Source organism: Rhizophagus irregularis, chromosome 14 (assembly GCF_026210795.1).
Source record: "Rhizophagus irregularis chromosome 14, complete sequence".
Lineage (NCBI taxonomy): Eukaryota > Fungi > Glomeromycota > Glomeromycetes > Glomerales > Glomeraceae > Rhizophagus > Rhizophagus irregularis.
Genome location: NC_089442.1, coordinates 2,950,451 through 2,973,279, shown reverse-complemented (window position 1 = coordinate 2,973,279; position 22,829 = coordinate 2,950,451). Strand labels below are relative to the sequence as shown.

The 22,829-nt window shown below is 24.7% G+C and overlaps 3 protein-coding genes across 3 annotated transcripts; all 3 read right to left on the bottom strand.

Moving 5' to 3' along the window:
* Positions 1 to 967: 967 nt before the first annotated feature.
* Positions 968 to 5,024, bottom strand: OCT59_006339 (uncharacterized protein; the record flags this gene model as incomplete). Its single annotated transcript, XM_066141209.1, has 6 exons — positions 968 to 1,162; positions 1,241 to 1,396; positions 1,468 to 1,615; positions 1,687 to 1,765; positions 1,843 to 4,918; positions 5,004 to 5,024. 6 exons carry the CDS (start codon positions 5,022 to 5,024, stop codon positions 968 to 970), a joined length of 3,675 nt encoding a protein of 1,224 aa, XP_065998022.1.
* A 2,508-nt stretch (positions 5,025 to 7,532) lies between these two features.
* On the bottom strand, positions 7,533 to 11,545 carry OCT59_006338 (uncharacterized protein; the record flags this gene model as incomplete). The annotated part of the gene is made up of 6 exons (XM_025331525.2): positions 7,533 to 7,718; positions 7,799 to 7,927; positions 8,026 to 8,170; positions 8,241 to 8,322; positions 8,401 to 11,452; positions 11,525 to 11,545. 6 exons carry the CDS (start codon positions 11,543 to 11,545, stop codon positions 7,533 to 7,535), a joined length of 3,615 nt encoding a protein of 1,204 aa, XP_025186362.1.
* Positions 11,546 to 17,090: 5,545 nt separating this feature from the next.
* OCT59_006337 (uncharacterized protein) lies at positions 17,091 to 21,142 on the bottom strand (the record flags this gene model as incomplete). Its single annotated transcript, XM_066141208.1, has 6 exons — positions 17,091 to 17,276; positions 17,361 to 17,498; positions 17,578 to 17,731; positions 17,808 to 17,885; positions 17,970 to 21,049; positions 21,122 to 21,142. The coding sequence occupies 6 exons, from the start codon at positions 21,140 to 21,142 to the stop codon at positions 17,091 to 17,093; spliced, it is 3,657 nt and encodes a 1,218-aa protein (XP_065998021.1).
* Positions 21,143 to 22,829: the final 1,687 nt, after the last annotated feature.

Below are 22,829 nucleotides of genomic sequence, written 5' to 3'. Positions count from 1 at the left end.
AAAGCATGTTTTTAAAAAAAAATTTGTTTGGAACCGAACCGACTGTTTGAGTAATCTAGCATCCCTAAATGTAACGGTTATCACCAGAAATTTCAACACCGTTGCGTTGTTTTACACAAAATAAAAGGAACGAATATTTTAATATTTAATATTTATATCATTAGTATGGGAAATCATTTTTGAGAATTTTCCAACTATAATTAATAATGATCAAGAAAAATGGTATAATTCTTTTTAATATATGTACACAGTGAATACACAGTGAATTATATAAATCCAAACGTTCAATGTAATTGTAAAAATTTTTAACTTCCTCGATTTCATTTTTTTAACAATTGATCTAAAAAAACAAAGAATGCAAGAAAAAGATAAATTGAGGCTAACGAATAAATATCAACTGAATATAAAAAGAAAGTATAATGGACTTGTTGAAAATCAGTAAAATTTTGTCATCAATATTACAATACACATTTGCAAGATTATTAATTTATGTCAATAATGATAAGAACTGTGCTTACCAAATTATCAATTAAATAAACCATTTTTTTTAAAAAACTTTTTGTTTTATTAATTTTAACATTTTGAATATTTTGAAAACAAAATCAAATTAATCAGTAAAGCATTTAAAACTGTCTTCTTCTTAAACACCTATTAGAATTTAGATAAAAAAACATTTTTTTTTTCTTTTTCCTTATTATCATTATTTTAATTTTTGGATATTTAGGCCCAATTATTAAAGATGTAAAGGAAATCTTCTTGAATATTACATTTCCTAATAAAAAATTTAAAATTCAATATATAGTATGGGCGTTAATTCGTCGTAATTTCTTAGATTAGATTTCCATACAATATGCATTTAACTTCTGTAGCAAATTCTCATAACATTAAAAATACAAAGTATAAAATGACGAATAAAAATAAATAAATAAAACAAATAACAACGAATATAGTATGTAACTATGTATAATTATAAATTGTCAAGGATATCTTTTAACTCAAAAAAATTTTCCGTTTCTTTTTTTGAAAAGTATTTGTCTTTGAAGGCTTCTGGTATGCTCGGGTAAAATTCATGATAATCTAGACTATCTGGTAACAAACAACTCATATTAGGAGTGCAAGTTATCTCTTCCTCATTATACCCAAATCGAATATAATCTATTTTCTATTTAAATCAAAAATAATGATAATGAGTTAAAGCTACTTCAATCTGGAACCTGAATAAATGAATAACAAAATATACCATATCAATAGCATTCATTTCAATTATAAGATGTGAATTCCGGAAATCAAGTTCAATTGGAATCTTACATTCAATCCAACCTAATCCCTTAAATTTTAACACATCTCTATATTTTAATATGTGCACATTCCATCCAATATAACTGGAGTTATGGGACTATAATTAAATATAAACATCAATTTAAAAAGATATTATTGCAAATAAAATAGATTTTAATAAAAACTTACATTTTTTTCTCCAAATTTTATAAAGCAAGATTCAGATATTATCTTTTTGACATTTATTTTCCAAATAATACACCCGTCATAAAAATCTAGTACAGGAAAAATTAAACGAATTCCTCCATTTTTGCAACAAAGTACTTGACCTGATAAACTTGAATTATAAAACACAATTATTAATGCTTAGAATTTTTTAAATTAAACAATTCTATAAATAGTTCTCACCTATTTGGATCACTTTCTTGAAATTGACAATATATCTTATTATAATTTATTAAGTTTGAAATTAAATAAATCTCTTTTTCTAAATAAATTTTAACCAAATATGTCAATAATAATTAATTTTAATAGCAAAAGTAGTATATTTAAGTGTTCACTCACCTATATACAAGTATGCACTATAATAATCAATAATTCCAATATTACTTAATAAAGCTCCATATTCATCAGCAAAATATGACCAAAAATTTAAATATTTTTGTAATAAGTGAATATATGAAATGCAACTATAAATAGATATTGATTCACATAACATATTAAAATCTGATTTTGCTGTATGGTACATTCTTAATTTAATATGTATACTACATCTTATAAAAAGCAGTGTCTCCCTACTTTTAGTATTTGAAATTTGATTTAATTTTATATACATCAATTCTGTGAATTCATGCTTTTCCAGTAAATATTTTAAATAAAAAAATTGTGTCTTCTCTAAAATATTATAATTGGAATTTAATATTAATTCTATACACTTTTTTATTTCTATTTTAGCATTATTAATATCTCCTTTTGTATAATATGCTAGAATTTTAAGATAATATGCCAAAATATTTAATGGATCAAATTGGATAACTTTATCAATATCTGATAAAACTTCATCATACTCTTGAAGATCATAATATGTAATGGCTCTCTTTTTCAAATTATGAATATTTTCTGGATCTATTATATTTGCTTTTGTAAAATATGATATGGCGTTATTATATTTTCCCATTTTAAATAAAATTTCTCCATAATAACATAAAATCAATGAATCATTCTCATTCATACTTAGTAATTTGTCTAAAAATATTAAAGCATTTTGATAATATTTTTTTCTCTCATATATATATGCACAATTCTTAAGACACAAATAATTATTTGGGTCATTTTTTAATGCAGTTTCATAATTTCTTAAAGCATCAAATAAATAATATTTATCAAAATTAAAAGATTCTGCCTCAAAAAGATTACTATTTCCAAGTATTATATATAAATTATTTATTTTTGTCTTATATTCTAATGATTTATTTAAATGATATATTGCTTCATCATAATTACTTTGACAATAAAATACTTCTCCACAAATAAAATAAGCAATTGGTTTTTTTGGCTTTAAATTAATAGCCTCTTCTAAATATAAATGTGCTTGTTCATAATTATTTAGACATCTATAAATATAACCCAAAATACATCTTGAAGAATAACTTTTAGGAAAAAAATTTAAAAATTCTTTACATAAAGTTTTAGCTTTTTCATAGTGTTTCTCATTTAATTCTTTTATAATATTTTGATATAATGGATGTTGTTTTTTTGTAAATCTTGGAACTATTGATGATAATGATTTGTTTGATGAATTTAATTTAATAAATGGATTCTTAAATTTCTTTTTAGTTAGTATAAGATCAATTTCTGAATTATCTGAATCATCACTATCACGTTGAACTTGATCTGAATTTTTCAATTCAATAGAAGGTGAAATATATCCAGATTTAGAAAATTTTGAATATAAATTATTATAAATAGAAGACTGTGGTAAATATCTGATATCATCATCAACAATTTTTTTTCGACATTGAGGGCATATTTTTTGTTTTAACTTTTTTAAATTATTTAATGATAATGCATGTTTACATTTTAAAATACATAATTGATCCGTAGGTTCACTACTAATTGGACAAGTCATTTCATTTGCTATAGCATCTAATATAATAGAATTTGGTGTTTGTTCTCTTATTATACATGAATTTTGATTGGTACTTAATTCTTTTCCTTTTCCTTTTTTTTCTTTTTCAGTATTATCATATATAATATTTAAATCTTCAAGATATTTGTTTTTAACAAATTCCAATAATTTTTGAAATTTTTCTGAATCTAAAGAATTATTTTTATTCAATATTTGTATATAGTGATCGAAATCATCATCTATCATTGAAAATACTTGATTATCAATTTTATGTAAATGTAATAATATTTCAATAGCCTTAAATTGAATGAAGCTACTTGGAGCTTTATTAAGTGATTCAATTGCCAAATAATAACAAAGACCATGTATGGATTTTCGAGTAGACTTTTGAATAAGGTTATGCGCAAGATCCAATATTCCAAACCATAAAGTATATGGTAATGCAAGAGGTTCATTTCCAGAAAGATCATTCAAAAAACTTCCAGTATTTTTCAAAGCCTTAATAACTTTGTTTGATACTTCATCAAATTTGGTTTGAGAGTCTAAAATAGATTTATTAGTAATGTTAATCCATTCTCTTTCCAAAAAGCTCCACAGATATTCCATCAATATTAATTCTCCGAATTTTTTACTAATAATCATTTCAGAACATTCAGACCAGATGACAAGATTGTGTTGTACAATCAACATAATTCGCCAATCTATATAATAAGAAGCTACTGGATATTTAAAACTTAAACTTTGACGAACCTGATTGAGCATTGATAAGATTGAACAATCATTTGGAAGATTAGCTCCTGTTATTGCTGATAAAATTCCTGGCGTAATATTCAATGCAGTTTTAAGCAAGTCTCTAATTCTTCGTATAATTTCTTGAAACCAAGTTTCATCATCACGAAGACTATGTAAAGTATCTCTCAAATGAATTAATAAAAAATCAATATTATAATTTCGTTTTTTAGCAATTTTTTCATCAGATTTATCATCCTTTTGCTGCTTAAATTGATCATAGTTAGATCTAAAGTTATTTTCAAGTCCTTCTTCAATCACTTGAGTAGTTTTACGATGAATTTCAGCAAATCTTGTTAAAGAATTATAAATTTTATCTCGAAGGTCTTTAGTGAGACGTATTGGAGAGAAACATATCCTCTCTAATACCGCTATCAATGTGCGTAAATGCAATTCTAATCTAGCCGCACTTTCTTTTGAATAAAATAAATTAAATGGAGCAGGATCCGCTAAAGCGACTAATGCATCTATTAATATTTGATTTGAAAATTCGTTCTGTAAATTTTCAAAAAGTAACTTCAAGTTAAATAAATATTTTATTCCAGTTAATTCCTTGATAAGTTCTTTTGCTTTTTCGTCAGGCGTGATAAATCCATTCTCTTCTAATTTGAGAAGGATACTATGTCTTGACGTTTTTACATGCAAAGCCTGTTTATACGAAACAGAATTGTCGATCTCTAAATTACCAAGTGCAAAAACGGTATTATAGGAAGAACTTCCACTCTATATATAATATAAATGAGTTAAACAATTTTTCTAACCTGATTAAAATAAATAAATTCTGCTTTAAATTTATAACTGAATTTACCTGACTTGAACTTCCATCCATTATTTATCTCTGTCAATGTATATTTTTGGTAAATATTTGAGCTTTTTTCTTTTTTTTTTTTGTCGCAAAATAAATATAATAATATCAAAATATAAAATAATTATTATCTCGTCAGGTATTAAAATATTAAGAAACCCAACCTTGAATAATATTTCTAATCTTGTAGGAGGTCTACAATTATTTAAATAAGTTTATTTTCTAACCGAATTAAGTAAAATTACAATCAAAAGGTATGTGGCGCAATAACGTACATGTCACATGTCATTCAAGCACATCATTAAATTTAATGTAACTATTGTAACGAATGTAACGTGTTACAGAAAATATTATTAATATGGCGTAGTACAAGAACTCCGAAAGTGATAAAATGTTACTTTCAGAAAGAGGAAATAAAATAAGATCCAGGACTTTTGTTTTTTATAAGAGAATTAAGAGAAATATTAAATTTCTATTAATTTCATGAATTAAATGATTGTTTTAACTATATTCGATTACAATGCATCAATTTAATGTAACGATTGCAACGTAACGCAAATGAAAATATAACTCTTTCTCTGTGTAACAGCAATTTGTATAGGTTATTAATCTTGGGCGCAGTATTATATTTAATTTTAATAAGTGGATAACCGAAATGACCCTAAACTATTGGGCAATTTACTTATGGTATTTGTGTCCGTAGATCACATGTGTACGAAAGGGCTAATTTTGAAAACTTTAATAATTTTGGGGAATTTTTATTTATTTGCTCATTTGATTTTTAATTAATCTTAGAAAAGGAAATTTATGATTTGATTGGTTCCATTAGAATTTGTTTTGGAAGTATTTACTTAAAAATGAAATTTGTGTTATCTTTTGAACTTGGGAAATATATTTTACTACTAATAACTTTTGTAATAAATAAGGTGCCTACATTGTACAAGTTAACAAACGGTATCATACGTTAGTGTGATAATGAAAATTTACAATAATACAGTCAATTTTTACGGCACGCAAGGACAGATTTCTTATAATCAATTTCAATATATCAAATAAATCAACTATAAAAAAAGAAAGAAAATGATAACGAGATCATATCGGCGGATTTGATTACCCTATAATCAACGTGTTAATTTTTTGATACTTTTGTTACACTTATACAATAATTTGATAAATACTTCTTTTAAGATTCTGATAATATTGATAATTTATGGGATCTCATTTTGCGCAATAATTTCTGGAATTTTTATTTTGTAAAATTAAAAGTATACAATCAGTTTGAGTGCCAATTTCCTATAATGTGTACAATAAAATAAATGTGAATTATTGAAAAATATAGAAAATAGACAATTTTATAAAAATTATTATTAAAAAAATTTTTCAAACAATATTCATTGAGTTTTAAAATACTTTTAAAATATTCATAGCTGTGACTGTATAAATTTCTACTTTACATATTGTTTTATTAAAGCATAATTACTTTCTAATAATACACACTAAAATTGAGAGGAGTTTTTACTCATAATTTAGTCAAAATGATATACACAATTTTGGGCAATGGAAATCATGAAAATCTTTCAGATTCAAATCCGCAGATGTGCTGAATTCATTTGATTCGAAAAACTTTAAGTCAATCAATTTTAACTTTAACGTTGAAACTTTTTTTATAAAAATTTTGAAAAGGTTTATTAAGTTTAAATACTTCAAATTTAATATACTTCAGACAATATCTGACATGCATTAGTCTTCCTTTGTATATTTATTTTCTATTTAATCCAAATATTACAGTCTTTTTATAAAATTTAAAAAAGAAAAAACAAATTCAACTTATAAAATAGTTACGTTAGATTCTAAATCTTATTCATAATTATATGAATTTGAAGTTTAAATTGTTCATCTCGAAAAATTAACTAAGATACCGGAAATTTATCTTCCGTTATTTAAAATTGTCCTACATATCCAATAAAGCTTCTTATTTTTAATTAATTAATTAGATTCTATCCATATTCATATGAACCTTTTTTTTCTTTTATAATTATTTAAACTGACTGGTATTCGTCATTAATTTCTAATCGGCTAACGTCTTAGCTATTAGTAATAAATTCTGAATGTTTATATAAAATTTTCTTACTCTGTAATTAAAGATTTAAAATTGTAGGGTGATTTAGATTAATTTTTCTTAATTTTGGACTAAGCTTCTTTACAATTTCATTATGTTCACGTTATATAAATATGAAAATAAAATCTTTATAAAAAATTATCTGTATTATCTCTAACTTTTATTTATACAATGTCATTCTCGCTCATAGCGAAAGTATAATGTCAATGTTATTGTTGGATTTCAAATATACGATACAACGCTATAAAAAATTTAAATTACGAGAAATGAAAGAATTATTTTTTGATTTTACTAAACATCGATTTAAACAATAAAAAAAGTACCAAATTCTCATAACATGAAAAACACAAAGTAAAAACTATAAAATGACAAATAAAACATAAATAAAATAACAACAAATGTACAATGTATAATTATAAGCTGTCAAGGATATCTTTTAATTCAAACAAGTTTTCCATCTTTTTTTTTGAAAAGTATTTATCTTTGAAGGCTTTTGGAATGCCCGGGTAAAGTTCATGATAATCTGGCAACAAATAATTCATATTAGAAATGTAAGTTATCTCTTCTTCATTATGTCCAAATCGAATATAATCTATTTTCTAAATAAATCAAAAAATAACAAATAATAAGCTAAAGTTATCAGAAAATGAATCTTGAATAAATAAAGAAGTAAATATACCATATTGATAGCATTTATTTCAATTGAAAGTTTTGGAATCGATGAACTATTTTTGATTGGAATGCTACATTCAATCCAACCTAATCCTTCAAATTTTAACACATCATTATATTTTAAAGTATGTTCATTCTTCCAAAATTATCAAGGAATTATAATTAAATTTAGACATTAATTTGAAAATATAATTTCGTAAAAACAAGACAGTAGATTTCAATAAAAAAACTTACATTCCCTTCTGTAAATTTTATAAAGCAATCTTCGGATATTATCTTTTTAACATCTATTTTCCAAATACATCTGCCACTATTTCTTAGTATAGGAAAATTTAAATGAAGTTCTTTATTTTTGGAATAAAATACTTGACCTGATAAACTTAGATTTTTAAAAACATAATTAATAATGAATAGAATTTTAAATTAACAATACTATAAATAGGACTTACCTATTTTGATCACTTTCCTGAAATTGACTATAATATATCTTATTATAATTTATTAAGTTTGAAATTAAATAAACCCTTTTTTCTAAAATAAATTTATAATCAAATATGTCAATTTTAATTAATTTTAATGGCAAAAACAGTATATTAAGTGTCCACTTACCATTATACAAGTATGCACCATAAAAATCAATAATTCCAATATAAGTTATATTATAACCATTAACTAAATATGACCAAAAATTTAAATATTTTTGTAAAAAATAAATATATGAAATACAATTATTAATAGATATTGATTCACATAACATATTAAAATCTGATTTTGCTTTATGGTATATTTCTGATTCAATATATATAATACATCTTATAAAAAGCAGTGTCTTGCTAATTTTAATATTTGAAATTTGATTAAGTTTTGTCAATATGTTATCTAATTCTGTAAATTTATTTTTATTCAACAAATATTCTAAATAAAATAATTGTTCCTTTTCTATAATTGTATCATTAGAATTTAATAATTCTGTAAGCTTATTGAAAGCTATTTTGGCATTACTAATATCATTTTTTGTAAAATATGTTATACTTTTGAGATAATATGCTGTATTATTTAATGGATCCAATTGAATAATTTTATCAAGATCTGATAAAACTTTATCATATTCTTGAAGATAATAATATGCAATAGCTCTCTTTTTCAAATTATAAACATTTTCTGGATCTATAATATTTGCTTTTGTAAAATATGAAATGGCGTTATTATATTGTTTAATATTACACAAAATTTCTCCATAATAACATAAAATCAATGAATCCTTCTCATTAACACTTATTAATTTATCTAAAAATATTAAAGCATTTTTATAATCTTTTTTTCTTTCATAAATATATGCACAATTCTTAAGACATAAATAATTATTTGGGTCATTTTTTAATGCAGTCTCATAATTTTTTAAAGCATCTAATAAATAATATTCATCATAATTATAGGATACCGCCTCAAAAAGATTACTATTTCCAAGTATTATATGTAAATTATTTATTTTTGTCTTATATTCTAATGATTTGTTTAAATAATATATAGCTTCATCATAATTATTTTGCCAAAAAAATACTTCTCCACAAATAAAATAAGCGATTGGCTCTTTTAGTTTTAATTTAATAGCCTCTTTTAAATATAAATGCGCTTGTTCATAATTATTTAGACATTTGTAAATATAACCCAAGATACATCTTAAAGAATAACTTTTAGGAAAAAAATTTAAAAATTCCTTGCATAAAGTTTCGGCTTTTTCATAGTGTTTCTCATTTAATTCTTTTATAATATTTTGATATGTTGGATGTTGTTTTTTTGTAAATCTCGGAACTATTGATGATAATGACATGTTTGAATTTAATTTAATAAATGGATTCTTAAATCTCTTTTCTTTAGTTAATATATGATTAATTTCTGAATTATCTGAATCATCACTATCATATTGCATTTGACCTGAATTTTCTATTTCAATAGTAGGTGAAATATATCCAAAATTGGAAAATTTTGAATATAAATTGTTATAAATAGAAGTCTGTGGTAAATATCTGATATCATTATCATCAATTTTTTTTCGACATTGAGGGCATATTTTTTGTTTTAACATTTTTAAATTACTTAATGATAATAAGTGTTGACATTTTAAAATACATAATTGATCAATTGGTTCCTTACTAATTGGACAAGTCATTTCATTTGCTATAGCATCTAATATAATATAATTTGCTTTTTGTTCTTTCATTATACATGAATTTTGATTTGAATTTTTTTCTTTTCCTTTTCCTTTTTTTTCTTTTCCAATATTATCATTTAAAATTTTTAAATCCTCAAGATATTTGTCTTTAACAAATTTTAATAATATTTGAAATTTTTGTGAAGAACCTACTAAATTATTTTTATTTAACATTTTTATGTAGTGATCAAAATCATCATCAATCATTAAAAACATTTGACTATTAATATTATGTAAATGTAATAATATTTCAATAGCTTTAAATTGAATGAAACTACTCGGTGCTTTATTTAGTGATTCAATTGCCAAATAATAACAAAGACCATGTGTTGCTTTTCGAGTGGATTTTTGGATAAGGTTATATGCAAGATCCAATAATCCAAACCATAAAGTATATGGTAATGCAATAGGCTCATTTCCAGAAAGATCGTTTAAATAATTTCCAGTATTTTTCAAAGCCTTAATAACTTTGTTTGATACTTCATCAAATTTGGGTTGAGATTCCGAAATAGATTTATTGGTAATGTTAATCCATTCTATTTCTAAAAAGCTCCATATAAATTCCATTAATACCATTTCACCAAGCTTTTTATTAATTATCTTTTCAGAACATTCAGTCCAAATGAAAAGATTGTGTTGGATTATTAACATGATTCTCCAATCTATATAATAAGAAGCTACTGGATACTTAAAACTTAAACTTTGACGTACTTGATTAAGCATTGATAAGATTGAACAATTATCATTTGGAAGATTAACTCCTGTTATTGTTAAAATTCCTGGTGTAATATTCAATGCAGTCTTAAGCAAATCTTTAATTCTTCGTCTAAATTCTTGAAATCTGGTTTCATCATCACGAAGGCTGTGTAAAGTATCCCTCAGATGAATTAATAAAAAATCAATATTATAATTTCGTTTTTTAGCAATTTTTTCATCAGATTTATCATCTTTTTGTTGATTGAATTGATCAAAGTTAAATCTAAAGTTATTCTCAAGTCCTTCTTCAATTACTTGAGTAGTTTTACGATGGATTTCAGCAAATTTTGCCAAAGAATTATAAATTTTATCTCGAAGGTACTTAGTAAGACGTATTGGGGAGAAACAAACCCTCTCTAATATCGCTATCAATGTACGTAAATGCAATTCTAACCTAGCCACGCTTTCTTCTGAATAAAATAAATTAAAAGGAGCAGGATCCGCTAAAACGATTAATGAATCTATTAATACTTGATTTGAAAATTCGTTTTGTAAATCTTCAAAAAGTAATTTTAAAATAAATAAATATTTTATTCCAGTTAATTTTTTGATAAGTTCTTTTGCTTTTTCGTCAGGCGTAATAAATCCATCCTCCTCCAATTTGAGAAGGATACTATTTCTTGCCGGTTTATATGAAACAGAATTATTAATTTCTATAGGAGAGGAGAAAGCATTGCTAAAAGTACTTCCACTCTATAATAAATAATGTTATAAACTAGGTTTATTGATTAACATGCCTAAATTTCTACTTAAAGTATAATTTACCTGGCTTGAGCTTCCATCCATTATTTTTTTCTTATTATGAAAAAATATCTAGTTTCTACTGGCGTAGATATATATATATATATATATTTTAAATCTATTATTAATTGTTAATATTTTAAAAACAAAAAATATTTTTCTTTGCCTACTGAGGGTATTAAGATTTGATACTTATTCGAAGTTAATTTTTTTATTTTTATAAAGTTTTTTTTTAGCCGTCTTTGGAAATTGATAAGAAAACCGAATTTGGTAAATTTACAATAGAAATGCATAGTGACGCAATGATGTGCAATGTTTCGGATACGATGCAACGATCGTAGAGACGTAACGTGTCACAAAAAAAATCTTTTGGCGCAGTAATTAATAAAATAAATCCGAGTTTTATTCCATTTGAATAGAAGAAATATATTTATAATTACCCTAAAATTATTGTGTATTTTATCTATATAGACGGTAATAAGGATGGTCATCGGTCCTACTCAATCCTAGACCGGTCGGTCCCCGAGCTATACATAGAAAGGTCAGGTCCTGGTTATTTGCTTAGAATGAGTAGATCGCTTCCACAAAGTAAATCGACGACTGACCGGTCTTCATATAATAAATGATTCTTATATTAAATTTAAATTATTCAAATTTAAAGCTAGAAAAGTTTTTTCATTTGCAGAAAAAAAAGAAAAAAGACCGATCGGTCTTAAAAAGACTGCGGTCCCTAAAAAGACCGACGGTCTTATTGTACAGTATGTAATACAGGAACGAAAGACCACAGTCCTAGTACACAAGACGGTCTTTTTAAGGTGTAAGACGGTAGTATCACGGTCTTTAGGACCGAGCACCATCTTTAGCCATAACTTAGTTTCAAAAGTTCAAAATGTATTTAAGGATAAATTTTTATCAGGAAAAAATAGAACTTTACTCTGGGATACTATAAAAGTTATATTCTACTTAGATATTCCAAAAATGAGAAAGTATAAAATTAGGTGTTTTCAAGTTATGCAAAAAAACATTTGTTTCATCTCAAAAATGAACTTATAAGTAGATTTTTCGTCATTAAAAATTTTAACATTTCATTTCGTTACAAGCGACTTACAATTTAATTTTTTTTTAAACATAATATTTAAAAAATTTTTAAATTTAGTATAAATCGTTGCAACACGTTACATTTAATTATAAATTTTACAATTTGATTTGAGTATTTAGTTAGAATTAAAATTTTTAATTTATTAAAAAAAAATTTATAAATCAGATAATATATAAAGAAAGAATAATCAACAATATAATTTAATTTATTTATTTATTTTTTTTAAATTGCACTGCATTTCTTTATTAAATTCTGTACTTGTACATATTAATTTCGAAATACCTAGAACCGCAGACCTCAAGGATCATACGACTCTATAGCAAAGTTTAATCTAGTCTAAATACAGAGTGCTAATTAATCTAATATGTACTATCGTGCAATGATTTGATCTCAGGTCCCAACAAATAAATCTCCAAAATCCTCTCATCCGTTGCAAAAATAAGAAAAAATAAAAAATAAACAAACCCTAACTAAAGAAGACTAAACCTAAAAAAAGAAAAATATAGTTATTATAAAGAAAATTTATCCGTCTCCGGAGAGAATTCGATGATAAACTGAAATTAAACTTCAAAGGAGATAGTGCCCAACGGCTCTACTTCTAGTTGATATCCCAAGCTTTCCCTCCACGGTGTCTCCCCTACAAAATTAAAAGTTAGTAAACATAAAACCTATTCTATACATTAACTAATCTTAATCGCATCTAAGTAAATTTTTTTTCGGTAAATTTTTTACGCGAAATCACGTGACTTCGATTTTAAGATGCGAATTCTCAGTACTTTAACTCGCCTTCATCTATCATTGCTTTTTCTATTTATGTGGAATATTGGAATTTGGGATATTGGGATTCGGGAAATTATATGTTTCAGGAAAGAATCCAGTTCAGGAAATTATTATTCGGATAATTGACTTCAGTAAAAGATATATTCGGAAAATGGCATTCAAGAAATAGTCTGAAAATGAAATTTTCTTTATCTTTCATTTTTTATTCTTATTAATTCTTGTGTGTTCATTATCATAATGAACATTGATCTTGTTTTTATTATTATTACTTAATCTTTTGATTCCTTTGTCTTCAAAACTTATTAATTTTTCAAATGCAGGCTTTTTGATTTTCTTTTATTCGAATTTTTAATTAAAAAATACTTTTTTTATTTTAAATCGTAATTCAGAGTAAAGGTCTGAATTTACCCCTATTTTACAACCCGGCCCGGACCCGGACTATTACTATATTATTATATCATTTTGTTGTAAAAACAAAAAAAATCGGTCAACTTAATTTTGCCAGTTTAAACTTCGGCCGGAATCAAGACGATTTTGGCCAGAATTACGAAAATCCGGGTTTAACGAAAAATCATGTACCGGCCCGGACCGGCCCGAGTGAATTTTAAAGAAAGTTTGCCGGCCCAAACCCGGATCCGGTCCGGGCCGGGTTAGGGTTTTCTGGTTCCGGGTCCCGTTTGCAGGCCTCTAATTCAGAGTATTAGTGAGTATTGTATTATTTGTTTAATTTCTTTCTTATAAAGATCGGCAATAGTTTATGTTTTCTACTTCTAAATATAAAATTTCTAATAACGCAAAACTGTGTGTATTACATATATTTATTTTGTAAAATTTTTTGTTTAATAAAGGATACCAAAAATTCTAAGTTTCTGTAGGTGATGATTTGAAACATTTGTATATTTCCCTTGCAATGTTTCTAAAAAAAAATCCGAATGAATATAAAAATATAGGTATAATAATCTCCTTTTAAACTAAAAATAATCGTAAAAGAAAAAAAAATTTTTTTTAAACATCATTTTGTAAACGTGGTATAATAAACAATTTTTTTTCATGAATATAATTTTTGTACGGGTTAACTTTTAACTTTTTAATCGCCAAAAAAAAAAATTTTTTATTAACTTGTGTTTTTAGACTATTTTAAGTAAATTTTTTCTATTAAACTTTGTTTTCATAACGAGAAATTTTTTTACTAAAAAAAAAATTCAAATTACGTATCAATACTTTTCAAAATGTTATATCATATAAAAAAATTATAAAAATTATGAAACTTTTTAACATTTCCCTAATATTTTTTTTCTATCGGAGAGAATTGAATGTTTTTCCCATTTGAAGTTTAACTTTTTGAAATGTTTTTCTTATTTGAAGTTTTTTAAGGTTAATATTGTCACTTGGCAATAATTGTTCAAAATTATTATTACGCGTGTATTTACTTACTCATAGTTACACCAATATTTTATATGATAATTTTTTTTATCATATTATAACGGTAATAATCTTTCTATGTATTTTCATTATTGTTCATAGTTACACCAATAACTTCCTTATTTAGGTACATGCCAGATTTATTCTTGAGAATCCGATATTATAATTCCATATGATTCATTCATTTAATAACAAAAATTTAAGTGTTTCAAAAATCTCTCATTTAATCTCATTCAGAAAATTTTTTCATATCAAATGTGGTAAAGTTTTCAATAAAGTTTATTAATAAATGAGCGAATTTTAAATTATGGGAGAAAGTTCAATACAGTAGGTCAAAAAAAAAAAATATTTAGTTAAATCAGGTTTATATAATGAAATTTTATTAAACGGCATGGTATTATTTGAACGTAATAGTTTTGTACTAGTTTAACTTTAGTTTGATGCTGGAAATTTTTTTAGATTAAAAATTTAATTTTTTTAAAAAAAGTAATACTTCGGAAAAATATGAAGTATCGTATTTAATTTATCTGCTTATGCGTAAATTGCTGCGTTAAGTCATATAAGATTCACATGATTCTTAAGTCCAGTGATCCCATGTTGGTAATGGGACTTCGGACTTACAATGGTTGACCTAAAATCTCGTGGGATAAGATTTTTTTTTTTATAGCAAATTATTTATAGAATTATAGTTAATCTTATTTGATTTTAAAAATACATTCGCCAACTGTCAAGTTTGCAAAACCTCTTTGGGGATAGATTATATCGATCTTTATTATCAATATCAAGTGTAAATAAAATATTTTTTTTTTTTTTGTTTTTTGAATTGTGATAATGTATTATTATCTTGATTAGCTTACTGAAGATACCGTTGCTTTAGCAGAACTTGTTCAAAAGGAAATGTCAAATAATATTGGTCTCTCTGAATGTTCTGCAGAAACTCTTCGATGTGCCTATAAGGTTCATCCTATTGCCGCAGTTCAAAAGTTCTAACAATAATTTTCAAGGTTATATTTTTAAGGTGGAGCATAATCCTTGAACTCTCAGTAATGTAACAAATGGAATAATGGAAGCTTTCCGTGAATTAGAGACAGCCCCTAAGCGAAAATATTTTGACAAATTTTGGTACAGTCAGAACTCCGTCGATATAACGAACCCTCCGTTCAAGCTATTTTGGATCGTTGTATCGAATATTCGATAAATCAAATATTTCTATTATACTGATTTATATATTAAAAAGCATAAAAATTAGCATATTTAAAAAATATATCGATATAAAATCATATTTTATCACGTTTATAATATCAATCAACAGAAGTTTGCACCGAAATTGACTCGGAGATATCCGCAGTACCGGCTGAGAATAAGTTAATTCTTGCTGAATTCGGTTCATCGCTAGTAAATAAGTATGACTGGTCTATGATTAACTTCATTATGTAATATAGTTGGTTTTTGTTTAAGAAAAAAGTTCGTTATGAGCCGAAATCGGTTTATCCCGAATCATTATATGTATTACGTAGTACAACAAGAACCTAACCTGTTCTAAAAAATATTCTAGTTATTTTCAACCAAATAAAAAATAAAATGACACCGTACATGTCTTTTTATCTTTTCTATATTTTATAAATTTAACCATAACACGGCTTTTTTTTTTGTTTTTTAGGGATGATGTAAATCTTAAATGATTTTTGACCAACCGATTTATTTTAGAAACTTAGATGTACATTTCCAATGTGAAATTTCGTTAAAAATTTGGAACTTACATAAATTTGGTGATTTTGCGCATAAGAAAGACGGGTCTTCAGGTCAACTGTTGTCTAGCATTACAGCTCAAGTGAATTTTGATATAATTCTTAAGAATTTTGTGTAAATATTCTAATAAACCTCTATAATTTTATAGGGGTGATAACATTGTTACAATTCCTGGTATAAAGAAAATTAAATATTTAAAAAAAAATTATGAAGCAACAAGAAATCCGAGATTAGACATTCTATTGAATTAGATATAATAAAAACGTATACAGGTAGTAATTTATTTGTGTAAATTATAAATTGATATTTTTATGAAAATAATCAACGTTAACAACTTTTTTTGCAGATAAGAGGATATTCAGTACGGTACTGTACTAAATATCATACACATAATCTTTTTATTCATATGTCAGTGTTATTTTTGTTTAAATTTCTCTTAGATCACTTATAAAACTGTATATATGCTGAATAATCAGCTTGATGATATCACTGTGAAGTACGTAAAAGAAAGCTATAAATGTGAAAAAAATGAATTAGTCGTTATAAGTGGTTTATTATATCTTTCAATTCAAGCAAGTTTTCCATTTCTTTTCTTGAAAAGTATTTATCTTTGAAAATTTCTGGAACATTTGGACAAACTTTATGATAGTTTGGTAACAAATCGCCCATATTAGGAATGTAAGTTATTATTTCATTGTTATATCCAAACCGAACATAATCTATTTGCTATATAAATCAATGAATAATGATGAGTTATTTAGATTAATTCCTTTTTAAAGAATAGAAGTCCTAAGTAAAGTAGAAATATACCACATTAATAGGACCATTTACTTCAATTGAAATATGAAGATTCGTTTCACATTTTGGAAGCTGATATTCAATCCAACCTAATCCTTCAAGTTTCAATATATCTTCATGTTTTAAAATATGTTCGTAATGAGTATTATCCTATAATTAAATTTATTCATTAATTAAAAGTAACATTTTTTGATAGTAATAAAAGGGATTTTAAAATTAATTAACTTACAATTTTTTCGACATTAAATTTTATAAAGCAATTTCCAGGTAATATTTTCTTAATATTTATTTTCCAAATAACATATGCAAACTTATTATTATTTAGTGTAGGTAAATCCAAATAAAGTTTTTCATTTTTAGAGTCAATTACTTTCTCAGATAAACTTGGATTTTAAAATAACAAATTAGATTAGCTTTATATTAAAACTTATAAATAATATACAAATAGATGGAACTTACCTATTTGTATCACTTTCTTGAAATTGACCAAGCTTATTATCCAAATTTACTAAGTTTGTCATTAAAAAACTTGCGTTTCTAAAATAATTCATTATTGATTAGTACATTAATCATTATTTAATATAAGAAATTAATAAATTAAATTTCTTCTTACTTTTATACATGTATTTGCTAAAATCATTAACAATTCCAAATTTGGAAAGATCAATGTTATTATAATTATTTAGATGTGACCAAAACTTCTCATGTTCTTGTAATAAATATATATATGGGATGTATTCAGAAAAATAACCTCTATTAGTATGATATAACATATCTAAATCTGATTTTGCTTCATGGTACATTTTTAAATCTATATATATTTTGCATCTAATAAAAAGTAGTGATCGACTATTTTCAATATTATCAATATTAGAAATTTGATTAGTAATTCTTGTTAATATATTATTTAATTCTGTAGAATTATTTCTATTCAGTAAATATTCCAGATGAAATAGTAGAGTTTTTGCTAATATATCATTAAGATCTAATGATTTTTTACACTTTTCAAATACCATTATAGCATTATCAATATCTTTTTTCGTATAATAAATTAGACACTTGAGATAATATACTAAACTATTTAATGGATCTAATTGTATAACTTTATCAAGTTCAAATAAAGCTTTACCATAATCTTGAAGAGTATAATATGCAATAGCTTTCTTATTTAAATTATGGATATTTTCTGGATCTATATCATTTGCTTTTGTAAAATATGATATTGTATCACTAAATAGACCTATCTTACACAATACTTCTCCATAATAACATAAAATCAGGGAGTCCTCATTATTAATATTTAGTAACCTATCTAATATTATTAGTACTTTAAAATAATCTTTATTTTTGTCATAAATATATGCACAACTCTTAAGACATAAATAATTATTTGGATCATTTTTTAATGCAATCTCATAATTTTTTAAAGCATCTAATAAATAATGTTCATCATAATTATAGGATTCCGCCTCAAAAAAATTACTATTTCCAAGTACTATATACGAATTATTTATTTTAACATTATAGAATAATGACCTTTCTAAATTATTTATTGCTTTACTATATTCATTTTGTTGAAAAAATATTTCTCCACAAATAAAATAAGCAATTGGTTCTTTTTGTTTTAAATCAATAGCCTCTTTCAAATATAAATGCGCTTGATCATAATTATTTAGACATCTATAAATATAACCCAATATACACCTTAAAGAATAACTTTTAGGATAAAAATTCAACAACTCTTTACATAAAGTTTCAGCCTTTTTATAGTGTTTCTCATTTAATTCTTTAATAATACTTTGATATTTTGGATGTTGTTTTTTTGAAAATCTTGAAAGTATTGATGATAGTGATATATTTGAATTTAGTTTAATATTTAAAATTTTCTCCTTTTTATTTAGTATAAGTTCAGCTTCTGAATTACCTGAATCATCACTATTATATATTTGATTGGAATTTTCTAATTCAATTGGAGGTGAAATATATCCAGATTCAGAAAATTTGGTGTATAAATTTTTATAAATTGAATGTTGTGGTAAATATCTGATGTCATTTTCTTCAATCTTTTCTCGACATTTAGGACATATTTTTTGTTTTAATAATTTTAAATTATTTAATGATAATGTATGTTGACATATTAAAATACATATTTGATCAATTGGTTCCATACTAATTAGACAAGTCATTTCATCTGCTATAGCATCTAATATATTAGAATTTGATGTTTGTTCATTTACTATATATGTATTTTGATTTGAACCTTTTTCTTTTCCTTTTCCTTTTTTTTCTTTTCCAATATCATCATTTAGAATTTTTAGATCTTCGAGATATTTGTCTTTAACAAATTTTAATAATTTTTGAAATTTCTCTGAAGAATCTACAGAATTATTTTTACTTAACATTTGTATGTAGTGATCAAAATCGTCATTAATCATTGAAAACATTTGACTATCATTATTATGTAAATATAATAATATTTCAATAGCTTTAAATTGAATGAAGCTACTTGGAGCTTTATTAAGTGATTCAATTGCCAAATAGTAACAAAGGCCATGTATCGCTCTTATGGTAGATTTTTGGATAAGACTATGTGCAAGATCCAATAATCCAAACCATAAAGCATATGGTAATGCAAGTGGTTCATTTCCAGAAAGATCGCTCAAAAAACTTCCAGCACTTTTCAATGCCTTAATAACTTTGTTTGATACTTCATCAAATTTGGGTTGAGAATCCAAAATGGATTTATTAGTAATATTAATCCATTCTCTTTCCAAAAAGCTCCATATAAATTCCATCAATAATATTTCTCCAAATTTTTTACTAATTATCTTTTCAGAACATTCAGACCAAATGAAAAGATTGTGTTGAATTATCAATAAAATTCTCCAGTCTACATAATAAGAAGCTACTGGATACTTAAAACTTAAACTTTGACGTAGTTGATTAAGCATTGATAAGATTGAACAATTATCATTTGGAAGATTAACTCCTGTTATTGTTAAAATTCCTGGTGTAATATTCAATGCAGTTTTAAGTAAATCTCTACTTCTTCGTATGAATTCTTGAAACGAGGTTTCATCGTCACGAAGACTATGTAAGGTATCCCTCAGATGAATTAATAAAAAATCAATATTATAATTTCGTTTTTTAGCAATTTTTTCATCAGATTTATCATCTTTTTGTTGATTAAATTGGTTAAAGTTAGATCTAAAGTTATTTTCAAGTCCTTCTTCAATTACTTGAGTAGTTTTACGATGTATTTCAGCAAATTTTGTCAAAGAATCATAAATTTTATCTCGAAAGTTCTTAGTAAGACGTATTGGGGAGAAACATATCCTTTCTAATACCGCTATCAATGTACGTAAATGCACTTCTAATCTAGTCGCACCTTCTTTCGAATAATATAAATTAAATGGAGCAGGATCTGCTAAAGCGACCAATGAATCTATTAATACTTGATTTGAAAATTCATTTTGCAAATCTTCAAAAAGTAATTTTAAGTTAAATAAATATTTTATTCCTGTTAATTCCTTGATAAGTTCTTTCACTTTTTTGTCAGGCGTAATAAATCCATCCACTTCTAATTTGAGAAGGATACTATGTCTTGACGTTTTTACATGCAAAGCCTGTTTACACGAAATCGAATTGTCAATTTCTAAATTTTCAAGAGCAGATACAGTATTTTGGGAATGACTTTCGCTCTATATATAATATAAGTGAGTTAATCAATTTTTAAGCTAACTAAAATAATTATCTTTTGTAACTGAATTTACCTGATTTGAATTTTCATTCATTATTTATCTCTGTCAATTTAGATTCTTAAAGTATTTGAGTTTTTTTTTGTTAATTTCAACTTATTTGTTGTAAAATAAATATTATGATATTAAATTTAAAAAATAATTATTATATCACGTATTAAAATAACCTTATATAATATTTCTAATTTTGTAGGCTACAATTTTATTTGAATTTTATTTACTGACCAAATTAAGTAAAATACAATGGTAAGGTATGTGACGCAATAACGTATATGGCTTTCAAACATTCAAGCACATAATTAACATCATTTAACCCAATAATATACCTCATAAAAGTATATAGTAAACATGTAGTGTATGGTTAAACATCACATATAAACAAGTCACGTGACCATACGTGTACACAATAGATCTGTCCGGGACTTTCCTTATTTGGTAATAAACAATGTAGATCTGTATGGTATACGCGTGATATTTAACGTTATCGTAACATTCATAATATTTTATATAACGTATTACAGAAAATGTTTTTATTATGGCATAGTACAAGAACGCCGACTTTCAGAAAAAGGGAATAAAATGGGATCCAGAACTTTATTTCGTTCGTTATTTATAGGAGAAGTAAGAATCTCCGCCAGTTAATAATTAATTTCATGAATTAATAATTGCTCTAACTATATTAGATTACAAAAATTATATGTAATTTAATGTAACGATGCAATTGAAAATATTGCTTCTTCATACAGTAAGTTGATTATGACATCACAAGTCAATAATAATTATAAAAACCTACAAAAAAAGCGTGATACGTCAGCTCTTACAACACGCCTAGGCAGCGATTATTTTCATTCATTACATATTTAAAACTTTAAACGTTTATAAATAAATTTTGGATTTCTAAAAATAGATTTCTGTATAAAATTGTTTATTTGTTTGTAGTACAAAATTTGAAAATGCATATCCGTCGATTTGCGGAATTAACAAATTCGGAATTTGACAACAATTTAATAAAATCAGGTTAATTAAGTTTCGCAAAATGATCACACTTGTGCTACATGATCATATGACAGATATCAAGAAATTACTTCAACGACAAAGTAGCGTTAAAAAATTTTTTTCTTTCGTAAACTCCCTATTAAATTCCCATCAACTCCCCCATCAACTTTTCAACTAGTTTTTACATCAAGTAAGTTGAGAATTTTTGCAAGTATATTAGTAATTATTTTTATTTTACATTATATACAACTCGGAGCTGTTTTTTTATTTTTATTTTTATAATTTATAAAAAAAATTTATTTAGAAAGCAAAATTATTCAAAAAAAATCTAAATAACTCTAAATGTTGATAACGATGTTTTAGTGAATTTAAATTATGTATTGATTAGTTGTTTAATTAAAATCTATTTGATATTTACTATTTTTCAGTTGATTTTTTTTTTGTTAGATCATTAAATATTCTGGATTTTTTGTAAAGTTTTTTTATTTTTTTTTAATAAACTAACTTTATAATATTTTTTTTCTTTTTTTTTCTAGAAACTCCTTCTACTGGTTTCGGGTTAAAGTGGTAAATTTTTTGGAAGAGGCCTTAAAAGTTTTTTTTATATATTTTTAACTTATTTTTTCTTACGTGGGAACGGTTTTGATCGATTTTTAATCAGTACTGCGCCACATAACTGATGATCGACAAATTCAAATTGGTAATAAATATGTTCAATTTTTTTTTT